The sequence below is a fragment of the Kazachstania africana genome, chromosome 3, assembly GCF_000304475.1.
Source record: "Kazachstania africana CBS 2517 chromosome 3, complete genome".
Classification (NCBI taxonomy): Eukaryota; Fungi; Ascomycota; class Saccharomycetes; order Saccharomycetales; family Saccharomycetaceae; genus Kazachstania; species Kazachstania africana.
Genome location: NC_018942.1, coordinates 985,673 through 1,008,014, shown reverse-complemented (window position 1 = coordinate 1,008,014; position 22,342 = coordinate 985,673). Strand labels below are relative to the sequence as shown.

General features: G+C 35.4%; 12 protein-coding genes across 12 annotated transcripts; 5 read left to right on the top strand and 7 right to left on the bottom strand.

Annotated features, from left to right (window-relative positions):
• Positions 1-1,057: 1,057 nt before the first annotated feature.
• On the top strand, positions 1,058-2,530 carry GDS1 (Gds1p; the record flags this gene model as incomplete). Its single annotated transcript, XM_003956585.1, has 1 exon — positions 1,058-2,530. One exon carries the CDS (start codon positions 1,058-1,060, stop codon positions 2,528-2,530), a length of 1,473 nt encoding a protein of 490 aa, XP_003956634.1.
• A 226-nt stretch (positions 2,531-2,756) lies between these two features.
• On the top strand, positions 2,757-4,484 carry CIR2 (electron-transferring-flavoprotein dehydrogenase; the record flags this gene model as incomplete). The annotated part of the gene is made up of 1 exon (XM_003956584.1): positions 2,757-4,484. The coding sequence occupies one exon, from the start codon at positions 2,757-2,759 to the stop codon at positions 4,482-4,484; it is 1,728 nt and encodes a 575-aa protein (XP_003956633.1).
• Positions 4,485-4,544: 60 nt separating this feature from the next.
• On the bottom strand, positions 4,545-5,789 carry KAFR0C05060 (endoplasmic reticulum-Golgi intermediate compartment family protein; the record flags this gene model as incomplete). Its single annotated transcript, XM_003956583.1, has 1 exon — positions 4,545-5,789. The coding sequence occupies one exon, from the start codon at positions 5,787-5,789 to the stop codon at positions 4,545-4,547; it is 1,245 nt and encodes a 414-aa protein (XP_003956632.1).
• A 332-nt stretch (positions 5,790-6,121) lies between these two features.
• SNX3 (Snx3p) lies at positions 6,122-6,625 on the bottom strand (the record flags this gene model as incomplete). The annotated part of the gene is made up of 1 exon (XM_003956582.1): positions 6,122-6,625. One exon carries the CDS (start codon positions 6,623-6,625, stop codon positions 6,122-6,124), a length of 504 nt encoding a protein of 167 aa, XP_003956631.1.
• Positions 6,626-7,036: 411 nt separating this feature from the next.
• HAP5 (Hap5p) lies at positions 7,037-7,585 on the top strand (the record flags this gene model as incomplete). The annotated part of the gene is made up of 1 exon (XM_003956581.1): positions 7,037-7,585. The coding sequence occupies one exon, from the start codon at positions 7,037-7,039 to the stop codon at positions 7,583-7,585; it is 549 nt and encodes a 182-aa protein (XP_003956630.1).
• A 338-nt stretch (positions 7,586-7,923) lies between these two features.
• Positions 7,924-9,240, top strand: VTS1 (Vts1p; the record flags this gene model as incomplete). Its single annotated transcript, XM_003956580.1, has 1 exon — positions 7,924-9,240. One exon carries the CDS (start codon positions 7,924-7,926, stop codon positions 9,238-9,240), a length of 1,317 nt encoding a protein of 438 aa, XP_003956629.1.
• A 120-nt stretch (positions 9,241-9,360) lies between these two features.
• Positions 9,361-10,926, bottom strand: PDE2 (3',5'-cyclic-nucleotide phosphodiesterase PDE2; the record flags this gene model as incomplete). The annotated part of the gene is made up of 1 exon (XM_003956579.1): positions 9,361-10,926. One exon carries the CDS (start codon positions 10,924-10,926, stop codon positions 9,361-9,363), a length of 1,566 nt encoding a protein of 521 aa, XP_003956628.1.
• Positions 10,927-12,171: 1,245 nt separating this feature from the next.
• On the bottom strand, positions 12,172-14,361 carry PRT1 (translation initiation factor eIF3 core subunit b; the record flags this gene model as incomplete). The annotated part of the gene is made up of 1 exon (XM_003956578.1): positions 12,172-14,361. The coding sequence occupies one exon, from the start codon at positions 14,359-14,361 to the stop codon at positions 12,172-12,174; it is 2,190 nt and encodes a 729-aa protein (XP_003956627.1).
• Positions 14,362-14,789: 428 nt separating this feature from the next.
• On the bottom strand, positions 14,790-15,635 carry PRE10 (proteasome core particle subunit alpha 7; the record flags this gene model as incomplete). The annotated part of the gene is made up of 1 exon (XM_003956577.1): positions 14,790-15,635. The coding sequence occupies one exon, from the start codon at positions 15,633-15,635 to the stop codon at positions 14,790-14,792; it is 846 nt and encodes a 281-aa protein (XP_003956626.1).
• An 840-nt stretch (positions 15,636-16,475) lies between these two features.
• Positions 16,476-17,210, top strand: AIM2 (the record flags this gene model as incomplete). The annotated part of the gene is made up of 1 exon (XM_003956576.1): positions 16,476-17,210. One exon carries the CDS (start codon positions 16,476-16,478, stop codon positions 17,208-17,210), a length of 735 nt encoding a protein of 244 aa, XP_003956625.1.
• A 49-nt stretch (positions 17,211-17,259) lies between these two features.
• On the bottom strand, positions 17,260-20,115 carry PIP2 (oleate-activated transcription factor PIP2; the record flags this gene model as incomplete). Its single annotated transcript, XM_003956575.1, has 1 exon — positions 17,260-20,115. The coding sequence occupies one exon, from the start codon at positions 20,113-20,115 to the stop codon at positions 17,260-17,262; it is 2,856 nt and encodes a 951-aa protein (XP_003956624.1).
• Positions 20,116-20,537: 422 nt separating this feature from the next.
• On the bottom strand, positions 20,538-22,256 carry KAFR0C04970 (putative flavin adenine dinucleotide transporter; the record flags this gene model as incomplete). The annotated part of the gene is made up of 1 exon (XM_003956574.1): positions 20,538-22,256. The coding sequence occupies one exon, from the start codon at positions 22,254-22,256 to the stop codon at positions 20,538-20,540; it is 1,719 nt and encodes a 572-aa protein (XP_003956623.1).
• Positions 22,257-22,342: the final 86 nt, after the last annotated feature.

The following is a 22,342-nucleotide window of genomic DNA, read 5'->3' as shown; positions in this document are numbered from 1 at the left end:
ATTGTTTATAAACTACAGTAAGGAAAAATGCAATTTTTTTAACGAGCTCGACCCGTGCTCGGTGACGGCTCTTGTTTGGGCGGCTAATTTCAATTAGGTTGGTGATGCGCCCTGCGCGGCTGCATCGAAATGTCAACAAATCCGAATTAGGAAATGGAACGCGCCCCTTATTCTAGATTTTCTTTTTCTTTTTGCCGTTTGACTGTTTTTTACTTGAAATGGACGCGCGGTGGACGGATGTATTTCAGCGTAAGCGTAAGCAGAGAGATTTAAGACGTATTCGATGCATAACAGTGTTTTTTTCCTGTACGGCAGATAGATAAAATTATGTTGCAAGCAGAAAAAAACTTCCCAGCCCCAACTGATACTAATTGCCGGAATCCAATATTCGAGAATATGCAATTTTCTTTTCAAGAACTCTAGTTTTATCTGATGCAAAGTCTTATTACTACACTATATTCGTATCGTTATCCACTTCCTTCGAAGCAGTGTTAAATGTCTGGGCGGGCATCTCACTCTTGTAAAATTTAATTTTTTTTTCTCAACTTTTCGTTTTTTATTTTTTTTTTTTTTCCTTACTCAGAAGCTTTTCTGACGAATCTTCTCAAGAGAGACCGACGCAGTTTTTCTATTGCCAAGCGCTTTTTTCCCACAATTTGCAAGTGGGCGCAACACGCAAACGGTATTTTTTTCAAATTTGAAAAAAAAAAAAATCATTTTCATCAGAAGTTGTACACTTACTCTTGCGATGCCCATCTGGATTTTTCTCTCTATGCTTGTTTTTTGTATGACTTAACATAATTTTCCTTTTTGAGCTAGTCCGAATATATATATAAATATCATTTTTTGAGATATAGTACCTTTTTTTGCCAAGCTCAAACGTTTATTACCTTAGGCTCCACTATCAGTCTCCCATACCCTGTTTAGTGTATTATTAATTCAGTAAAGTGATTCATATCTACCAGTATTTCATCTAATTTATTTGCGGGGGGTTGTTCTCTTTTCACTTCATTAAAGTTGCATCTTCTTCTTTCTTCTTTGTCCCTATACCATTAGTATGGCATTAACTAATTCGAGACCTCTACAAATCCCAACAATGGAGAACGATATGCTTCATAATAATAGCTCTCCTATATTTGCATTCAATACTTTGAATGTCAGTAATGGCAACAATAATATGTCGTTCCCTGGTTCAGAAACCGTTAACTTACCTGACATTAATCCATCTGTAAACCCAAACTCAGATCTCCTTTTCGATGCTAACGGTAATGACGTTTCTGATAATAGCATGTCAAGAACAAATAGTAACATATCTGCAAAACCAAGTAGAAATAATATTGGTAACAGTAACAGCACTCCCAAAAAGGAGAATCCTTTACTGGAAATATCAAAATTAATCCCAGTCACCGGTGAGAGACCGATGCCAAATGACAAAAAATTAGTTTTGGATGATGATGTATTATATAATGTCTTTATCATCTTATGGGAACAAGATCCACATCAACAAGGTATGACCGTGAAACAACTTTGTGATCATCTTCTTGTAAATCATCCTGAAATGTCAAATTTATCAACGAAGTTGTCAAATTTAGTATCTGCTAAATTGAACGCCTACGTCAAAAAAATTGAAAAAGGTGAAAAGACTTTAATTTATGCAATCTCAAGAGAATGGTCGAATTCTTCCCCAAGAAGAATGCTTTATATTTATAGAGGTATACTTGCGCCAGATTATAAAGCCCAAGCTCAAAAAGTTGCAAATGAATTGAAACAACAGTTTCAAACTGCAAACAACAATGCATCAAACGATCTATCAACCTTTTTTGACACTTTAACAAAGACTCCAATAAATAAGAACAATCAAAATTTAAATGGCAAGAATCAAGTTATACCATCAAATTTAGCTTTTTCTCTGAGTCCAGAATTCAATATTCCTTATTCTTCATCCCCTGTATCTGTAACATTAAACACTGCATCCTCGCAAGCAAATAGCAGCATGAAACCCAATAATGATGACTTAATGAAACCACCTTCCGCACCGATAACAAATATGTCCAAGAAGAGATCTTTCGTCAATTCTGAAAAAAGTGCAAGATCGAAATCATCAACTCCACTAAGTAAAAAAGTCAAATCCTCAGACTCATCTTTAACGTTATCAAATATGAATAACAACAATAGCAGTAGTAGCACAAGTATATCCCAATCAAGCATTGTCACTTCTTCAAATCAAGAGGTTGCACAGACACCATCAACTTATGTAACAGCTGTAGCTGCTGCACCAAGACTTTCCAAATTATTACCAAGAAATAACTCTTTCAACAAGTCTTCTAACAATAATGGTATGAGTGGTAGCATCGCCTCTTCGATTCATAATCTCATCTTAACCCAGACTCCGGTTTCTAGGTCACCCACTTCCAAGAATGAAATAACCAATGAAGATTGGTCTAACATTGTTAGAAATGGATTTTTAACTACTGATATTGAATCTCCTGAATCAATATCTTTAGATGAATTAGATAATATATTCGATTAGTTTACACTGTTTTGTTTGCTTGTTTTTTATTCTCTTTATATAGTTATGTGATGAAAAGTTTTAATTTTTCTTATGTTCCAATCAAGCTATCTCTCGTTGAATCATGTCAAATTTTGTAGGCTTCATACCGCATCGCATATTTAAAAGTCCGACAGCCAAAGGACTCATTGAGAAAATAATAAGGATCATGGAAGCTCAGCATTAGCACTTTACAACTTCAGCAAGTATGATTTTGAAGAGGTTCTTATCATCTGTATTGAATGAGCCACGAGCAAAAGATCTAGTCGATTTATGTATCGTAGGAGGTGGGCCAGCAGGATTAGCGACTGCCATCAGATTCAAGCAGCTTGATAAAGAAATGAAATATCGGGTTGTTTTATTAGAGAAAGGAAGTGAAGTTGGCTCTCATACAGTGTCAGGCTTGGTTCTTGATCCAAAGGCTTTGAAAGAGTTGTTTCCAGAGGTTGATGTAACTGAGTTGTTGGATAAGGTCACTCAAGATGAACTCAAACTTTTAACATCCAAAAGACAAATACCACTGCCTGTTATCAATCAAATGCAAAACAAGGGGAAAAACTTTGTAGGCTCCCTAAATAATCTCGTTAGATGGTTGGGCCAGAAAGCAGAAGAGATTGGTGTTGAAATTTATCCTTCTGTAAGCGTTTCTGATATTGTCTACAACAAGCAACAAAACGGCGTTATAGGCGTGGCTACAAGAGATCTTGGTATATCCAAGGAAGGTAAACCAAAAGATAATTTTGAAAAAGGAATGGAATTTCATTCAAGACAGACTATTTTTGCAGAAGGCTGTCGTGGTTCTCTGACGAAGCAGTTAATCAAAAAGTTCAGCCTTAATGCTAATAATAAATCGTATCAAACGTATGGACTTGGTATCAAAGAAATTTGGAAGGTCCAGCCTGAAAAATTCCACAGAGGTAAGGTGTCGCATACATTAGGATACCCTCTTTCAAGAAACATTTATGGTGGTGGATTTCAATATCATTTTGGCGATAATCTAGTTGCTGTCGGACTTGTTATTGGCCTTGACTATGAAAATCCATACATTTCACCATATATGGAGTTTCAAAAGTTGAAACATCATCCATACTATGCTGAAGTTTTAACTAATGGAGAATGTCTTTCATATGCTGCTCGTGCGATTAGCGAGGGCGGGTATCAGGCAATCCCCAGGTTAACCTTTCCTGGTGGTCTTTTAGTTGGTGACTCAGCAGGTTTCTTAAACGTTCCCAGAATTAAGGGAACCCACACAGCTATGAAAAGTGGTATAATTGCCGCGGAGAATTGTTTCAAAGAACTTTCAAAGGTACAACCTTTCGAAGAAGACTCACAGGAAGATCTTAGCGACCATCATTTACTCAACATAGAATCATACGAAAGTGACTTGAAACAATCATGGATCTATAAAGAGTTAGAAAGTGTTCGTAATATCAGACCTTCTTTCAACACTAAGTTGGGCTTATATGGCGGTTTACTCTATTCTGGAATTGATTCAATGCTGCTGAAAGGTAGAACTCCTTGGACTTTTCAATTTGGTAAAAGTGATGCTCTAAAAACTATGACGACGGATAAGTTTAAGCCAATTAAATATCCTAAACCTGATAATAAGATATCATTTGATATAATGACATCGGTATCAAGAACTGGAACATATCACGATGATAATGAGTCATGTCATTTAAGAGTCGGATCTAATCAAGACTTGATAAAATATACTAATGAACACTATCGCAAATGGGGTAACTTGGAGGGAAACTTTTGTCCTGCTGGAGTATATGAGTATGTGGCGGATGATTCTTCCAAGCTTGGCGTCAAATTTAAGATTAATTCACAAAACTGTATTCATTGTAAGACGTGTGATATTAAGGCACCCAAACAAGATATCAACTGGATCGTTCCAGAAGGTGGTGACGGGCCCAAATATACAATGACTTAAGATACAATCAAAGCATTTGTCAATTTATTTATTTACATATTTATTCATTAATGTACTTATTTATTCCTTTTTATTCTCACTGGTGAAAAAAGTTCTCTGTGTTTTGTAGAAGATTTTATCTATGACAGTTCCTACTGCAAGGATACCACCGATACTTGTGATACAATTCAATACGAAAGTGGACCAATTAACTGTATGCTGTTCTTTATTTATAATTTTCATTGGGGAGATATCAAAATATATGAATAGTCCCGGGATACCACCTCTAGCATGCTTAATTTTTTCATCATGGATATCATTTCCTCCATTTATTTGTCTATCGTGGAACATCGATGTAAATTGGACTGTTTCAAGTGGATCTCTTTCCAAATATTCATACCTTGTTGAAACAATTTTATTGAAGTAAGTGAAAGCATAGGCATGAGAATCATATTCTGGAAGTACCTGCGTACCATCTAATGGACTGTTCATCAAAGTTGTGTCGTGTGTAGCATCTCTATCAACAGCACCATTACCGAATGAAAAATGGTTTATAATATGATTAAAATTCAATTGTGGTTTTAAATCGTAAAAAGAGGTATCATGATAATGACCATTTGGGTTATGATAGGCCTCGCCGGGTGCAAAATGCAAGTTACCATTTACCCTATTAATCAAAACATTAGAGCCCTTAATTTGACAGCCTTCATTTAACTGACTGTTGATTTTTTCAATATATCCTTCTCTTTCACATTGTTCAATATTTTTACCGTCAAAGAAAGCCCATCCTGCATCCAAATAACTGTTTTTAACATCACTACAAGTTTGGCAACAGACTCTGTCTTCTTTTTTGATACCTTCTTTGTCATTTATTGATTGATCTTTAGCACCGTAACAAGGACCACAGTAGTTTTCGTCATCCGGTGGATATTCGTAAGTTTTTTCATTTAAATTGAATTCACTAGATGAGATTGGCTTGCCACTAGACCTATCGATTCTAATTTTTGTGAAACTGCTCGAATCAGGATCTATTATTGATTGTAGAAAACTGGCATCATCTAAAATATCTATATTGATTAGGTTACATGGTAAATTAGTGAAAGTGATGTCGAAATCTAAGTTTAATTTTAAATTCCTCTCTCTATCGACTACTAAATTTGTTATAGTGGAAATGGAGTATTGAAATTGTAGCCATTGATTGATCAAAAGTATTACAGTGACAGCGATGCATGAAATAGTAATAATCGCACCTGATTTTGTTCTTATTCTGATATCATCCTGAGCTCTTGAAAAAGCATCAATAGATAGCAACGTAGAGGACTTCATTAGGGATCAATATACGTGTTACCAATGCGAATGATGATGACCTTCAAATTTTCTGTAAATCACGATTATTTTTCAGATTTTTTTTTTCAATGATCTGTTGGTTTTTCAGTAGTATTGAAAAAAGTGACAGCAAACTGTTAGGCAGTAATATTACTTAAACGTGGTAAAACCTAAAGAGCGTCATTATATTTCTATAGCGATGGAATCTATCACCAAAATTCGTTTATATTAAAATACCAGATCTTGTCATGATGGGATTGATAGATACGAGTTCCATTTATATATATATATGTGTATACGAAAGTGCACGTAGTTCCTGATAAAATGCGGACTCAACCAATAAATTTTTCGTTCTGTATGAATCTGACCAAGATATGTGAACTAGACTGCAGAAGTGGATGCGTAGCGACAGAATTGAGCCATTTATTCAAACCTTGTCTTCTTTCTTCAATGACTTCATTATTAAATCGATTACTTAGGAAAATCTTGCCCGGCAGATGTGGAATATTGATTCTTGAGCTATTGTAGGAACTGTTACCTAAAAGATTCATTTCCTTTAACAGACATTTTTTGAAGAATTCGAAATCTGAATATCGTCTTCTAACTTTCGAATATTTCAATTTGAAGTTCGGTAAATTCGTCTTGCAGATGATCTCATAGTCCGTAAAGGTTTCATTAGTATACTCTCCGTTGTTGGTATGATGAGTTATAGGATTAGTCACTTCAATCTCTAGAAAATTCTCCGGCTCTGCATATATTTCGTTATACGATTGTTGTTTATGTGACTTTGACAGTAATGACTGTTCAGCACTTCCAAATGATCTGAACTCCTTCATTGATTATCACGAATTATACCGTTCCCTCTAATCTCCCCTTGGAATTAGTAAAGGAGATCTGATGTTGCTTACTTATCCCAAATACGAATCTTGAAATGAAAAGAGTGCCAAGCCCAAAAGATTGAGTGGAAAGAAGCTGACCGAGATAGGGTGACAATCGGACAGGCCCGGATTCTCATAGATCACAACAGTCAATCTATAGGGCTTGTTTTTTGGAAAGGCTTTTTACCTTATATATGGACGGCATGCGATTAGGGTATGGAATATTGAGTGCCCGGAATCTCGGTACGTTAAAAATACAGAAATTCCCGAAAGTTAAATACAGATTTGTATATTCATATGGGAGATTTCTAACAAAAGTGATATACAATATATATATATATACCCCTCTTTCATTGTATATTTTCTGTGATGTCGTCTGGAATTATGCAAGATATTGATGATTCAAATGAAATACAGCAAGAACAAGAGATGGTAGATGATAACTCTCTTATGAGTGATAAATTAGAGGACTCCGTAAATCAAGTGAAAGTGGAACTGGATGGAGAAGGAGACGGCGGTGAAGAAGATGTCGATGTGTTCGAAAATGTCGGACAGGGTCTGGTGGGCCACTACAAAGAAATCATGATACAGTACTGGCAAGAACTGATCAACGAAATTGAAATGATCAATGAGCCGAACTCCGACGTTAGAGACGATTTTAAATCTCATTCTTTACCTTTCGCCAGAATTAGGAAGGTCATGAAGACAGATGAAGACGTGAAAATGATTAGTGCTGAGGCCCCAATTATCTTTGCTAAGGCTTGTGAAATTTTCATCACTGAATTGACAATGAGGTCTTGGTGTGTTTCTGAAAAAAACAAAAGAAGAACTCTACAGAAAAATGACATAGCTGAGGCGCTTAAAAAGAGCGATATGTTCGATTTCTTGATAGATATCGTCCCAAGAAATGACAGTTGACTTGGTCGCGATCTCATCACATGCTGCTCACTACACCAACAAAAGCTTTCTCGAGCTTTTTCTGCTGTTTTTTTTGTCTCTCGGTGGGTCTCTCGGTATGAAAATTTTTGAGATGAGCTAAGTACTAACATGCACTCTTTCGAACTTTCGTTTTTATTCTCAAGATTTGTATTAGTGAAGACACGTACTTCTGCTATCACAAAGCTACATCTAGTATACGCTGGCAAAAGTATACTGAATTACATGTACATATAGGCTTATAATATTCTCTAGACCTTATTTATTTATCGATACTTTTTTTAATAAATTTGCCATCCAAAATTTTACTCCCTCCAAGCATGAGTAATAACAATACAAATAATGTCTACGATAGTATCTACGATCCATACAGTGACCTGAATAACAATGATCATAAGTCACCCTTTTCCATTTCGAGATCTGCCCATCCCGGTGCTGTATTACTGTCTCCCCAGCCTCTCAATGCGGGCATTTCAAATAACAGTAGCCACAGTAATTCAAATAGCATCCAATCTATTTACTCTCCTAATCCTAATAACACAAACAATAATAGTGCCCCATATAACACTTTCTTCAATCAGCAGCAGGGCCTATCCTCAGGAACCTCCATGAATAATAGCAATATTCAACAACCTATCCCTATTGCATCTTACAACACAAATGCTGCAAGTACAAGCTACCATAGCAACACAAACGTATCAAACTTAGCACCAGCAGGTTCTGGTATTATGTCTCCCACAATACAATCCCCGTCGAGCAAATCACAAAATGTTACTCCTAATATTTTCGGTGGCACTCACGATATATATCAACTTTGTTCATGGATATCAAATTTAACTACCCAACAACAAAATTCAGTAATGGACAATATTTTATCTTCATTGAATGAAGACGTTTTGCATTATACCAAATTAAAAATTGATACTCTAACAAGTAATGGATTCACGTCTCCACAAATAAACGTACAGCCCAGCGTTGGTATCAGTATATCTCCCCCAGTATTACAATCTAATAATGACACGACCAATTTGGATTCATATTTTTTGGGCTCTTCAGCTTACGATGAACAGGATAACAGCACTTTAAGGTCAACCATCCATCAACCGTGGTCTCCACAACCAATTTCTAAGACTTCATCACTTTTTGACTATTCAAAATTCCAGTTACAGAGACCAAAATCTGCAGATCCGCACCTGGGGTCAGCAAATATAAATCAGCATACAATGTCCAAAAGAGGGATGGCAAAGACGTTGAATACTAATGGCAACGCTAATAACAGCAATTCTCTCAATAAAACAACGTATCAATCAAGTTATCAGGATTCTTCCTCTCAATTCAATCACAATTCGAGTTCCACCCCGGCCAGTGCTAGTAGTAATCCATCGATGAATCCTAAGAACTTAACGGATCCTAAACTATTAACAAACGTACCGATGTGGTTGAAATCATTGAGATTACATAAATATTCTGATAATTTGAAAGATCTGAAGTGGATTGAATTGATTTATTTAAATGATGAAATTTTAGAATTGAAAGGTGTTGCAGCATTGGGGGCAAGAAGAAAATTATTGAAGGCTTTCCAAATTGTAAAAGAATACAATGAATCTGGTCTTATTGACAGGAGCGCCTATGTATAGTTAAAATTATAAACCTATATATATGATCAAAAGATTATTTTTTCAGAACAACATAAGAAATGATAGAATTATATTATATACATGATGATTACGTAACAATGACTCCCTCCACGGGGCCAATTAACTACTCCTATCCTTAAGTTCGTCTCTTTTTGATATCCAAAATTCCTTGTTGGAATTTATATTATCAATTAAGAATTTCAATGCAGGAAACTTGATCGATAATTTTGTGAAAAATTCAGATGCAAATGTGTTAATAAAAAAAATTTGTCCATTCGGTATCATTGGATATAATTCCAATAACTTATCAATATGGAATCCATTATCCAAGATATTTTCCCTTTCGGATTCTAATTTAAGTGCTTGCTCAGATAATTTTATAGTATTTTTAGAGTTTTTGTTTTCGTGAGTTGAACAAGTTGACCCATTAGAATCCTTATAATGTTCTTGTAAAGAGGCACAATCATTAAACTCTAACGATATTAAATATGCCCATTTGGCTGAGATATTTAGAGGTCTTGTCACATTTGAAATATCAGCAGCTTTAATTATTAGGGAGATCAATTGAACCAAATCCAAATCAGATTCAATATTGTCTAATGATTTTACGTATGTTTCATGTAGCCCCATGTCAGTGGCAATAATAGCATCATGAATCAACTTATTATTAGTATTATTTTTTAATTTGAATATTTGAGGCCATTGCGAATCTAATATAGAATTGAAAATGTTGAAATGGAAATTTTCCAAGATGGATTGGCCATTGAATAAATCTTTTAATTGACTGTTATTTTGTAATAAAGAATTATTCGTACCAGGATGGCCAATATCATGTCCGATTGCTGCTAAACACAGTAATAAAATTGTCTTGCTATCATCGGGTATAAGTTTGAGACATATTTGCCACGTTGCTTGCATGACATCAATGGCATGTCTGAAATTATGAAATTTATTTGTTTGATGGTATGATAATTCCACAGTCAAAAGAAATAGATATAATTTATTAGCAGGGATCGAAGAACCCGCGTTTTCTGATAAATGACTCATTAGATGGTACCCACATTGGACCAACTCAGATGTAGAAAGGCTTAATGCAGAAAAATTCCATGTATTCAATAAATTGAAGTAAAAATCTTCATTTTTTGAATCGTTAATAATTGTTTCGAATGAAATATTACGTATGACTCTTGGTATCTGATAACTTGTTGAGGTGTTGTTCTCGTTAATAGCTTCTGTTAATTGATTCAACATTGAGTACATATTTGTGTCACAAGAAGTAGAAGAATGACACATCCAATGATCGACCAATTGTAACCTATCATGATAAATATTAGAATCATTATAGATCAAATCCAGGGTTGATTCGATGGATTCTAGATCGTTTGAATCAAGAGAGGATATATTTAAAGTTGGAAAAAATTTCTTGAATATAGAATTCATCGTCCGTATGGGAATCATTGATGTTATCTTATCTGGATTGTAAATGACGAGTGACATGCTTGTTTCATAATTCCATTTATTGGGTAATGAAAGTAACCTATCTTCATAAAGCCTCGAAACCAATGAATCCAGATCTTCTAAATGCACGATTCGATGAAACAAATTCTTATAATGGTCATTTGACTCAACTAGGTTAAGGACGTCCTCATCAGTACCCACGGTGTTGATCAAAAATAGAGTTGACATGTGGCGAGAAAACGAAGATGCTAACTTTGTAGATGTAATATGAGGGAAATATCTTGAGGGAAAAAAAGAAAAGGGCACACTATATGTATATATGGGGTTCTTTCTTTTCCTCTTTCTTTAGCAAACTTGTTGGCAGGTTGAGATGTAATTGGTAGGAGTGATAGTCGTTATAGACCGTGTATAATTCTTTGTATAAGTGCAGACAGAAATCTAGCTGTGATCAAATAAGACAACTTGCTAAACCTGCTTCTTTAAATGATACTATGTTGCTAAGATATATGTCAATCCTTTTAGTGTAATTTTTTGTTTCTTTTTTTTGTTTCCTCGAGAAATTTAGAACAGAAAAAAGAAAAGAGAGTGAAGGAAAGAAAAGGCCCTGTTGATCCTAAAAATAGAAGTTTTATTCCTAAAATACGCGGCTTAATGAAGAACGTGACGTGGATTGAGCGTTGTTGGCGAGTGAGGCAATGAGGTGGTTTGTACCTGGATTATGCGACAGAGGAAACTAGGTGATATGGTCTTTGCCGATTGTAATAATGTGTCAAGAGAGTTGAAAATCTTCCTGTAAGTCCTGGAAGAAAAAAGCAATTATTTATATAATCTTTACGGGCAACGATAGCAGAAACGACCGGTACCACCCAATTGGTGAAAAGAAGAAGACAATTTTAAAAAAGCTCTGCTTGAATCATTGCCACCTCAGAAGTGCAGATCGAAAAAGATTAGAAGAGGTAAAGAAAAAACACCACAAAAATTGGCCCGCAAAGAAAGTGTCATACCATCGCTATTATAGTCCTCATCGTTCAGGTAATACTTGAGCCTTATCAAATTCTTTAGAGCTTTAACGACAAAACAGCACTTCATTCCTTTAGCGTTTTTCGGTATTTTTCTTCTTTCTTTTTCCGTTATTCAGCTTATTTTTTTTTCTTTGCTTGGCGTTTTTCCTCGAGAAAAAAGATGCACGGTGTTCCTTACTAATTATGCATCAAGAAGTGCAACGGGACTTATATTCCTACGGGCTAGATAAATACTCGTACTTAAAAGAAATCGGTTTATTTTATTCCTTTTTTTACAATCTGCACGTCATGGCACATCTTCTTTGAGAAAGCTATTCTATACAACTTCAACTCTTGTTACAGTAATTTTTTACTTTTTCTTGTAGTTATCAAACATAGAAAATTTCTTAATTTCTTTCCCGAGAGATATATAATTTTATGAGGTGTATATACAATTTAAAAAAAGGCTCGTTTATTGTTCTTCGACCTTCTCTTGAGTTTCTTCAACTATTTCTTCTTTGATTTCTTCAATAACAGCATAATCATTCTCATTGACAACCTTGTTACCATCTAATTGAGATAATTGAAGGTTGAACTTGCTTTGTAAACGGTCATCAGTACTCTTTCTATAAGCGTTCCAACTCTTCAATTGTTCACGTTGCTTCAAGATCAACTCTCTAACTGCAGAATTTTCTTCCATGGCATCTTGTTCTTCGAATTGCGCTGACCATTCCTTTAAGTTCTTTCTAACCTTCTTTCTTTCAGCATTAGTCAAAGTAGATTCTGGTCTTGGTCTCCACATGAAGTTCCTGAAGTTCTTAATGCCATCTTCCTTGATGACATGACCAGCAATGTTATACATTCTGAAACCGTTGTCAGCCTTGTGTTTCAATGAACTAGACCAACATGTTAAGAATCTACCACTTGGATCCCATGTCATATCGGTGACTGAAGCGTTAGCTGGATGGGCCACATCCTTAATTGAGGCCATGACATCCTTATCATCATTGATATTTTTCTCACCGTTGAATTCAGTGTCATAGAAATCTAATTCAGATCTGCGAACATCTGGTTTAACCACGGAGGCGACAACAACAAATCTACCAGCTGGAGACCATGAGATTGTGTTGGAGAACTTATTACTGATAGCTTTAGCTAATTTCCATTTTATACTTGCGTCATTGTCCTTGGAGTCCTTCTTTTCTAAAGCGAAGAAACTAACAATGTTCTTTGGTACAGAAACGTTATCATCATCAGTATCAGCAACGGAAATAGTGATAAATTTGCTACCCTTTGGTTCCCATTCAAATGCCATGACAGGTTCTTTTAATTCCATCTTTTCAACAGGTAGATCCTTTTCAGTTAATTTAACAATTTCCAAATTGCTGAACAATGTTTTCTTGGATTTCGTATGACGTTCAACATTGAAACATAAGTATTCGGATTGATTTTGCCAGTGTAAAGAAACATTGGAAACTTGAACCAAATTGACAGTTTTTAATACTCTACCACGAGGAACTTCAACAATAGTAGCTTTACAAGAAATGTTATTGGTTTCTGGGGTCCAGTATGACAACAAGACAGATGGTTCATCATTGGCTCTGAAAGGTTGTAATTTGACACTTGTTGGAGCAAATGAGAAGTCTCTGATACCAGCAACCTTTAAAGATTTGTTTTCAAGAGGAGCAAATTTCTTTTCGGCATCATGGACGACTAAAGTATCACCTACCATACGAGCACAGTAACGGTCGTTGTAAGACCATCTGATTAATGGCCAGTGTAAATATGGACTCTTGATGAATGGGAAAGTGGCACACAGTAAACCAGATTCAATATCCCAAATACAGATTTGGTGACCTTCGTTCTTGATAGTGAAGGGACATTCTTCATCATTGTCATCTAATTTAATTGGATCAGATGAAAAAGTAACTAAATATTTTTCATTTGGAGAAACAGCGGAAGTTCTGACATTTGGATGGTAAAATCTTTTTAAACGATCAAAATGTGGACCACCCCATGCGGTAACACCTTGTGGGTGATATGAAAATAAGTAAGTACCCTTTGGTGAGAATCTAACGTAGTTTGATGACCAGTTATCTCTTGATTCAACAACATTAGTGTCTTCAAAGTTTGAATTCCAAAAGACAGTAGTAGTTTTGTCATCTTGTAAAACGTATTGATCCTTCAAGTTTTCATCTAATAACCATGACTTCAAAGAACTTGATGGTACGAATTCTGGTAATTCAGGTTCTTTGAACTCAGTTTCAAAGGAGTCAGAGTTATACCTTTCAACGTCCTTCATCGTGTATATGAATAAACGATGGTTAGCATCTAATCTTTTGCCATGGAAGGCCTTGATAATTTTTTTACCATCATCGATGGAACCACACTCAACGAAAATGAAACCTTTTGATTTCTTGGTAGCTTCATCGATTGGGAATTCCATGTTAACTACTTTACCAGCTTTTGTGAATAAATTGGTTAAGACTCTTTGTAACACTGGGACTTTACTTTCTGGGATAATTGGTGTACCATTAACGACGATGTATTGATCGAAATTGAATTCATCATCGAGTTTGTATTCATTTTCTAGATCAGAAAAATCGATGTCATCGACAGGAATATCTTCCAATTTGATATCTTTAAAAACAGCTTCAGACATTGTTCGTGGAATCTCTATAAGCTTTACTTTGTATAGTCTTTGTCTTTTGATAGTGTAGATTGAAAAATCGATGTTCGCAATTTTTTTCTTCGTCTTGCGCTCTTCACTGAAAAATTTTCTTCGCAGCAAACAGTACTACCTTTAAAACACGGGTAACTAAAGGCATGGTAGAATCATGATAAAACTCAATAGTCGAAAGCAGTTGGTGATGAGCAAGATATCCTGAAAGCTTGCTATATATGTGGAGGCTGTGTGGGTAATAGCTCTGGGAATAGATATTGCATTGTATCCATGTAAAAATTACTATTAAATGAATTAATTTGTTTTTGATTTATGTATATCTAAGTATTCGACTCTACCTATATACATATATGTCAGGGAACTGTAGACATTTCCGCTTTTTCCATTCTTTCTTTTTTGCGTGGTACTTATTCTAGCTTAATATCTCCCTCTTTGTCATGAGTTTCATTGCTGTTATCATTATCGCTGTCGTTGTCGCTGTCACTGTCACTGTCGCTATCGCCAGCTGCACTTGTTTCATGTTTAGCATATTCAATGGCTTCATTAAGTAGATCATCTTGAACAAATTTATGTAACCCATTCGTTTCTGAGGTTGAGCACCAACTTATCTCTAATTCAAAATCTTTCTCTTTATTATCTTCATGGGCCATATAGATAACTTTTGCGGCATGTTTGAGAGCTTCTCTGGCTGAAAACCCGTCTGGATTCCGGTCAATTAATTTTTCCAATTCTGCTTTTGCCGTCTGTCTACCTTTACCGGTGGCAGCACCTTTATAACCCCAATAAGAGCCACTTGGTTCCAACATATATAAATGAGAGCCATCTTCATCAACACCACCAAATATAGCAGTTATACCGAAAGGTCTAACACTATTATATAAAGTGTGTGCTTGGACGTATTGACCCAAACGATCAGCCAATGCAGGAATGGGGATTGGCTTTCCGTAAAGTTTCTTGAAACTGGAAGACTCCTCTCTACCTCTGTTAACTAGATGTCTACCGTCTGGAATCAGACCAGAATAAACACAACCGATGTGACGATCGATTGTTTGGATTTTGATATTCTTATTTGGAACCATTAATTTTGAAGTTATAAGTTTCTCGACGGCAAAAACCACACCGTCATTACATTTAATACCAATGGAAGTAGCCCCATTTTCAACAGCTTTCACTGCATATTCGACTTGAAAATTCCTCCCATCTGGAGAGAAAACACTATTTGATAGATCGTAACCGGTACCGATAGAAGTCATTGCTCAATTGCTTGATGTTCTTCCTCTTTCCTTAAATTCTGCAATATGTTTGCCACCGGTTTAAACTTATTTTTTCTTCTTAATGCTTCCTGCTTTTTTTCATCTCGAAAATAAATATATAATATATCTATGGATACTAGGACGTTTCAAGTGATGTTAAGAAGGTCATGATAAAATGACAGATAATTGAGCAGAAGCTGATGGCTGGTGGCAGCAAGATTCGTGGAAATTGGTTAGAACATTCACTTAGTGGACGGTTAAACTACTTCCAGAGACCACCTGCGGCTGAAGCGACGCAATGTGCAGAAAATGTGGTGCGCCAATTGTAAAATGATAGTATCGGTCGCTATACAAGCAACTGCAACCTACGCATTTGAGTCTCTAACACGATCTTTTACCTCATCCAATGATAATATTGCGAAAGAAGACCATGAGGTATTTTTGCAAATTGACGGGATTCTGACGACTAGGCGTCAATCGATGGCAGGAACGTACCACTACTTCTGAAGGTGGCCAAAAAAAACTCATGTAGACCGATTTCTCGGCCGAATACATCGCTGAATAAGTCTATTTGCCGCCTTCTCAAGTTAGCTATACTCCAGCAATTGCTCTCTGTATGTTAAACTATAACTTCCACGGAACTTCTCCTCTATTTTAAGCAGGCAAATCGGGATTTTCGCCAAGAAATTATTATTAATGGAGGGCTCGAGAAAATCTCTATTATATATATAAAGGGTAGAATTCAGTTACTGTAAAAAAAGGTATATCAGATATTGATTAATAACCGTATAGCCATACAAAGGGCCCCGCTCCGTAAACTATATTATTAACATTAACAACATGGCTTCCAACCCACCAGGAAAATGCTGCTTCGAAGGTTTCTATCATGAAGGCACTGCTAAGGGTAAGCATGAAGAGATTTTTGGTTTAGATACCTACGTTACTGGTACTACCTCTCCATCTGACAGGGTCATTGTCATCTTGACTGACGTCTATGGTAATAAAATTAACAACGCACTCTTGATCGCCGATCAGTTGGCTCGTCCTGGTTATAAAGTCTACATTCCTGATATTTTATTCGGTGATGTTGTCGTCAAATTGGATGGTTCTACCGATTTTAACGCATGGAGGGAAAGACATAGTCCTGAAAAGACTAGAAAGGTTGTCGATGAATTTATGTCTTCCTTAAAAAAGGAATACAATCCAAAATTCATCGGTGTCATCGGTTACTGTTTTGGTGCTAAATTTGCAGTCCAACAAATTAATACAGACGGTGGTTTCGCCGACGTCGCTGCCATTGCACATCCATCATTTGTAAGCATGGAAGAAGTTGCTGCCATTGAGAAGCCACTTTTAATCGCTGCCGCTGAAAATGATTCTATTTTCCCAGAAGAAAATAGGCACGCTACCGAAGCTAAATTGAAAGAAATTGGTGCTAGATACCAGTTAGATCTTTTCGGTGGTGTTCAACATGGCTTCGCTGCTAGAGGTGATGTCTCAGACCCAGTCGTCAAGTATGCAAAGGAAAAGGCCCTTTCTGACCAAATTTACTGGTTCGATCATTTCTCTAAATAAATTTTATTTTTTTTGCAATTATACAATTATTTATATAACTGTATGAGTTTTATTTATTGCTAAAAAATAGATCATAATCTAGGAAATCAAGATTATCAAGGAATAAATCGGGAATATTATCTGAAAAATCAATATCATTGAATTCCGGTAGAAAATTCGTCGCCATATTTTCCACATTTGTTTCATTCAATTCTATAGGTTTGATATCACCACAAAGGGTATTGTTATAGTCCAATATTAATGTATTGATCCTTTCGGAAATTTCTCTAAGCTTTTGGATATCAAATTTTATTAGGTGATTTTTCAATTTCAAATGATCAATTAATTTACCATTTTTATCAATATTGAAATCGACCGTCATTGTAAATATTTTATTAATCTTCGAATTGGAGAATTTATTTTCCATATTGGTATCGCTAACCATTCCATTCCATAAATCGCCACTTTTCATCTTTTGCATAACAATATCTGATAATATTAATATCTTGAAAATAGAAAAATACGTAAATCTTAAATTTTCTGAGGCTAAATTGTAAATTTTAGTTATTGCAATCTCAAAAATCTTCTTAATTTCATTTATTATTCTAGTTTTCGATTCAATGTCATTTTCTGGGATGAATCTTGTAAATTGACTTCTATTAGATAGCATATACGAAGCTAATTCAAATCTTGATAGAATAACAAGTAGCGTCAACAAAATTGTTGATACAGACAACTGGATAGTCTTTGAAGCATGATAATTTGTTAATGGTGATATACCGGTTATCTTTTCACCTTTGTAATACTTTTGTAGAATGTTTGATAGTTCTAAAACCGCAATTAGACATTCTGAAAAATATTTGTAATAGTAGAATAGATATTGCTCACTATCTTTCACACACAAGTTCTCAAAGTGCAACATCAATGCCATATAAGAACGTAACATCATTATCTTACTCATTGTGCCGTAGAAAAAAACAATAGAGTTTCTGGTTGAGAGTAAAGACAATTGGCCTACTTTATCTTCTGCGATACCTTCTAATTGGTCAAATACAATATTCTGACTTGAATTGCTGAACTCAAGATCAGCAAATGCATTTATTTTACTGATCAGATCTTCATATTCATATAGGTGGAAGGATCCATTGTATGACATTGTCAATTCGTTTAGTTTCTGATGTAGTAGTACGAAATATGTTACTTCGAATGTAAATTTGTGTAACTTTAATGTGAAAAAGTTAGGTGGAGACATGTCATTCCTTACTCTTTTCATATATTCAGTGATTGTACTGGGGTCATGGAAGTTGATAAAGGATTCAAACAAGTTTTCTGAGGTAGACAATCTACGTCCCTTTATGGTAGATTCAAAACTTGACATTGAAATCACTGAGAGCCATAATAATCTTCTATGATTTAATACTCGAATATCCTTTGACATTACCAACTGTGGGTATTCAAGTGGATCTCTATGCAGGCCAATAGTCGTTGCCAGCATCACCGTAAGATTACTTATAACATCAGTCGGATTCTCTAAGAAAAATTCAGCCTCTTCAGGTGAGAATACGAAAAAGGCCCATATGTAAAGTAAGCATGTTATTATATTCTCGTTAGGACATGCACACCAATTTTCTGATGCAAGAAATCTTTGTGCTAGCATAATTGCATCAACTTTAATAGGATACAGAGTCAACATTGTGTCATCAAAATATCTACTGCTCAAGGAGTTGGACTCATTTTGAAGAAATTGTAGGGACATGTGGGATATCTTTAAGATAATCAATAAAATGCTTAAATTTTCCATTTTATTTCTCAAACTGGCCACTCCCAAATTAATTCTTAGTTTATTTGGATCATCTAAATCGCCTATCAGGGTTGAATTGATCGATTCTTCGAAGATTTCCTTGTTGAGAAATGGTAAACAGGGATATATATTTTCATAAAAATGAGACTTGTAACTTTTCATCACAAACTTTGGTGGTAATATCTTTTCATATTCAGCTATAAATTCCTGCAGGATTTCTGAGTATTCATTTGGTAATGTGCAATGGTCTTCAATATTATGGTATTCTTTAGGGTTACTAAGTATGCTTGAAATTAATTTCACTCTATTGTTATCATTCGAGCTCGGAATTTGTAGTAATCTGTTTGTAAATTCCTTTAATTTCGATTTTTGCTTCTCATTGCGGCATTGTTTTGCCAAAACTTCTGTGAGCTTTGATGCATTATCTTGCATCCAGGATTGTGCCTTGGTGATACTGACATCTGCAGCTAGGGCAGGAACTACTGAATTATCGGTTGGTCTGTAATTAGAAAACACAGACAAAAGTATGGATGTCAAGAAATTGTCCTTGATAATTAAATAGTTTTCTGACAATGGATTAACTTCTCTTTTCATGACTTTACTAATAATCAATCTCGGATTGTCCCTATAGATGTTCACTTTGAGGTTCTGCCATGACTTCTCATCTTCCTGGATCTCCTTTGTCGTTGGAGTCGACTCCTCTTTTGGTTTTTTGAGCATTTCAATCTCCTGATCTCGTATCAAAGCCTGAGTTCTTTTCTTCCAGTACTGTATATCATTTTCCAATCTTGTAATGGCAGAATCCTTATTGGGATTCTTTGGTGGCCTTTGCAGCTCAATATCGTAAACACATTCTAGATCTTGTTTTCGACATCTCGAGCACATTGGCTTTTCTTTATCACATTTTGTCTTAGCCTTTCTACAAGCTTGGCAGACGAAAGAAATTCTATTCCTCTTCTTTACTACCTTTCCTGCTTTACCAAACCATTCTTGTGAATCATTCACGGATCCAGCTCTAACAATGTTGTCAGGAGAGGAAGACATTACTAATTTGGCATCTGTACTATATCTTATTGTGTCAAACCTAATTGATGCTGGTTCTTTTATATGGGTTGCTTCATGCATCAATTGAGGCCATATTTTTCCTTTTCGGAAATTAATCTTTTATGTTCGGCTCAAAACTTTTAACATGTCAGATAGCGCCAAAACATTAAATAGAAGCTTAAGAGAAACAACGAGTCGTTATATCTGTTCAATTCACTATATATGTATATTCCGCTCAAAATACAGCTCATTGAATCAACCAGGATAGTCGCATATTATTTTTTCCTTTAATTGTGCTAATTCTTTAATTCGGTTGTCTTTCTTTATGAAAAGGCAAGTACCATATGAAGTAAGGAAGGATTGTCTCTTATCTGTTGAAGGCTCAAATAATACGTCTGGGGCATTATGAAACATACTAAAAAGCGCAAAAAGAATTGAAACTATTAGTAGGAATACTGTAATAGTGCCATCCATCAGACAAAATGCGACACTCATTACTGACACTATGATTTTAGGTGTCTGGATAACGTCAGCAAAAAAAAGAAAAAAAATAGATGTAACACTGTAACACCATGCACCAAGAAGTGAACTTGGTTCATACGATGACTGATGTATGGCTGGAAAATATATGAACATAAGGAATAAATGAGTTCCGTCACGAATAACGCTGTCACTCCGAGTTTTCCATTAAATAGCGACATACTTATGGAAAATGGTTTGGCAAAACCGTAAACAACTTGGACAAGTAGCCACCAGTAACAGCTTGATTTGAATTGTAAGAAAAGAAGACCATATTTAGCTACGAACTGGTCATCAACAAAAAGTGAGTACTTGACTGTCCCATATGTTCTTTTTGATTTTCTGGCCTGAATGAACAAACGGTAGACAGCATATAATAATAAAAGTAATGCAATTGCAAAAATAACAACTGCATCAACCAATAGGGCGGGTGAGCTCTTGCAATTGAACTCTGACACAGATATGAGTACTATTGGTGGAAATAAAATTAATAGCACCCTGAAAAGGTTTGCCTTGATTATTCGAGTATAATTTCGCCCTAAAAATCCAATGTAATTGAACTTGCTATTATGGGGAATTTTTATCATGATATTGATAGATATTATTACCGCATTCAGAAATATGAGAGTAACCACAATCAATGATGCCAGAGTTATGATTGATGTCACGAATATATTTGACGAAATAAAGTCTTCTCTAAATGCGTATCTATGTGCACCTAAATATTTCATAGTTTCCGAAGCCATGAGAGTAATTTTATTGGTATCTATCTCTTCAGCCTTGACATTCAAAGTTTCATCACTACTCAACCTATATCTTTCTGGATTGATAAAGGAAGCTGCCTCCATATGGTTGAAAGGATATGTACTAGTGGCTAATACATACCAGTCAGCAACTCCTTGTACATATCGGCTGGGTATGGTTCCTAAAGACCATTGATAATTGATTATCCACGACTGAACCATTGAAGATATTATAGGCAACGTAAGCATACGAAGCATTGCAGTACCTTGAATATGAGCAAACAACGTATAAACAGTAAAAAGTAGATACGTATTTGTTAAGGTATATCCCCAACATAGTGCATAAATGGATGCTAAAAGAATAGAAATTGATAGTGCCGCTGTTATCCAAAACGCATACACATTTGTTACTGTTTTATTATTTGTAACATGCACCTGTACACACGCCAATTCTTTGAGCAACTCAGTGTCACCATGGTTATATAGCAGAAAGTCAACTTCCAAATCTAGATTTGGTATGACAAAGATTGGTTTGGGGATTTTTTCAATGACATTCTGCGGTATTTTATATGTTCCTTTGATGTCAATTCTACCAGGACGTAGAGGACATATGCCTTTTTGATTCAGGGAACATAAATCGATCTGTCGACTAATTATCGCTAGACCATACACTGAAATTACTGTTTTCAGTATCACCTTTTCCTGCAACGTGACATTGCCATCAATATTATATTCCAAGGTTCCTAATTTTGGATAAAGGACTGTGTGAAGGTGGTTAATTGTCAGCATTGAATTATCCATACAAAGTTTGCTACTGTAAATTTGTAGCATATCATTTGATAGAGCCGCCTTACTTAACTCTGCATGCTGACGCTCGGTACTGTCTGCTACATGTTCCCCATAACAGGTGACCACAGAAAAGAGAATAATAGTAAAAACTATAAGTCTATAGTAGTGCATGATGTTCAATGTACTATACCCAGGAGAGTGTTATGCTATATAATGAAAAGATTTTTCTTCAACCACCTTAGGTCACTTTTTCTCTG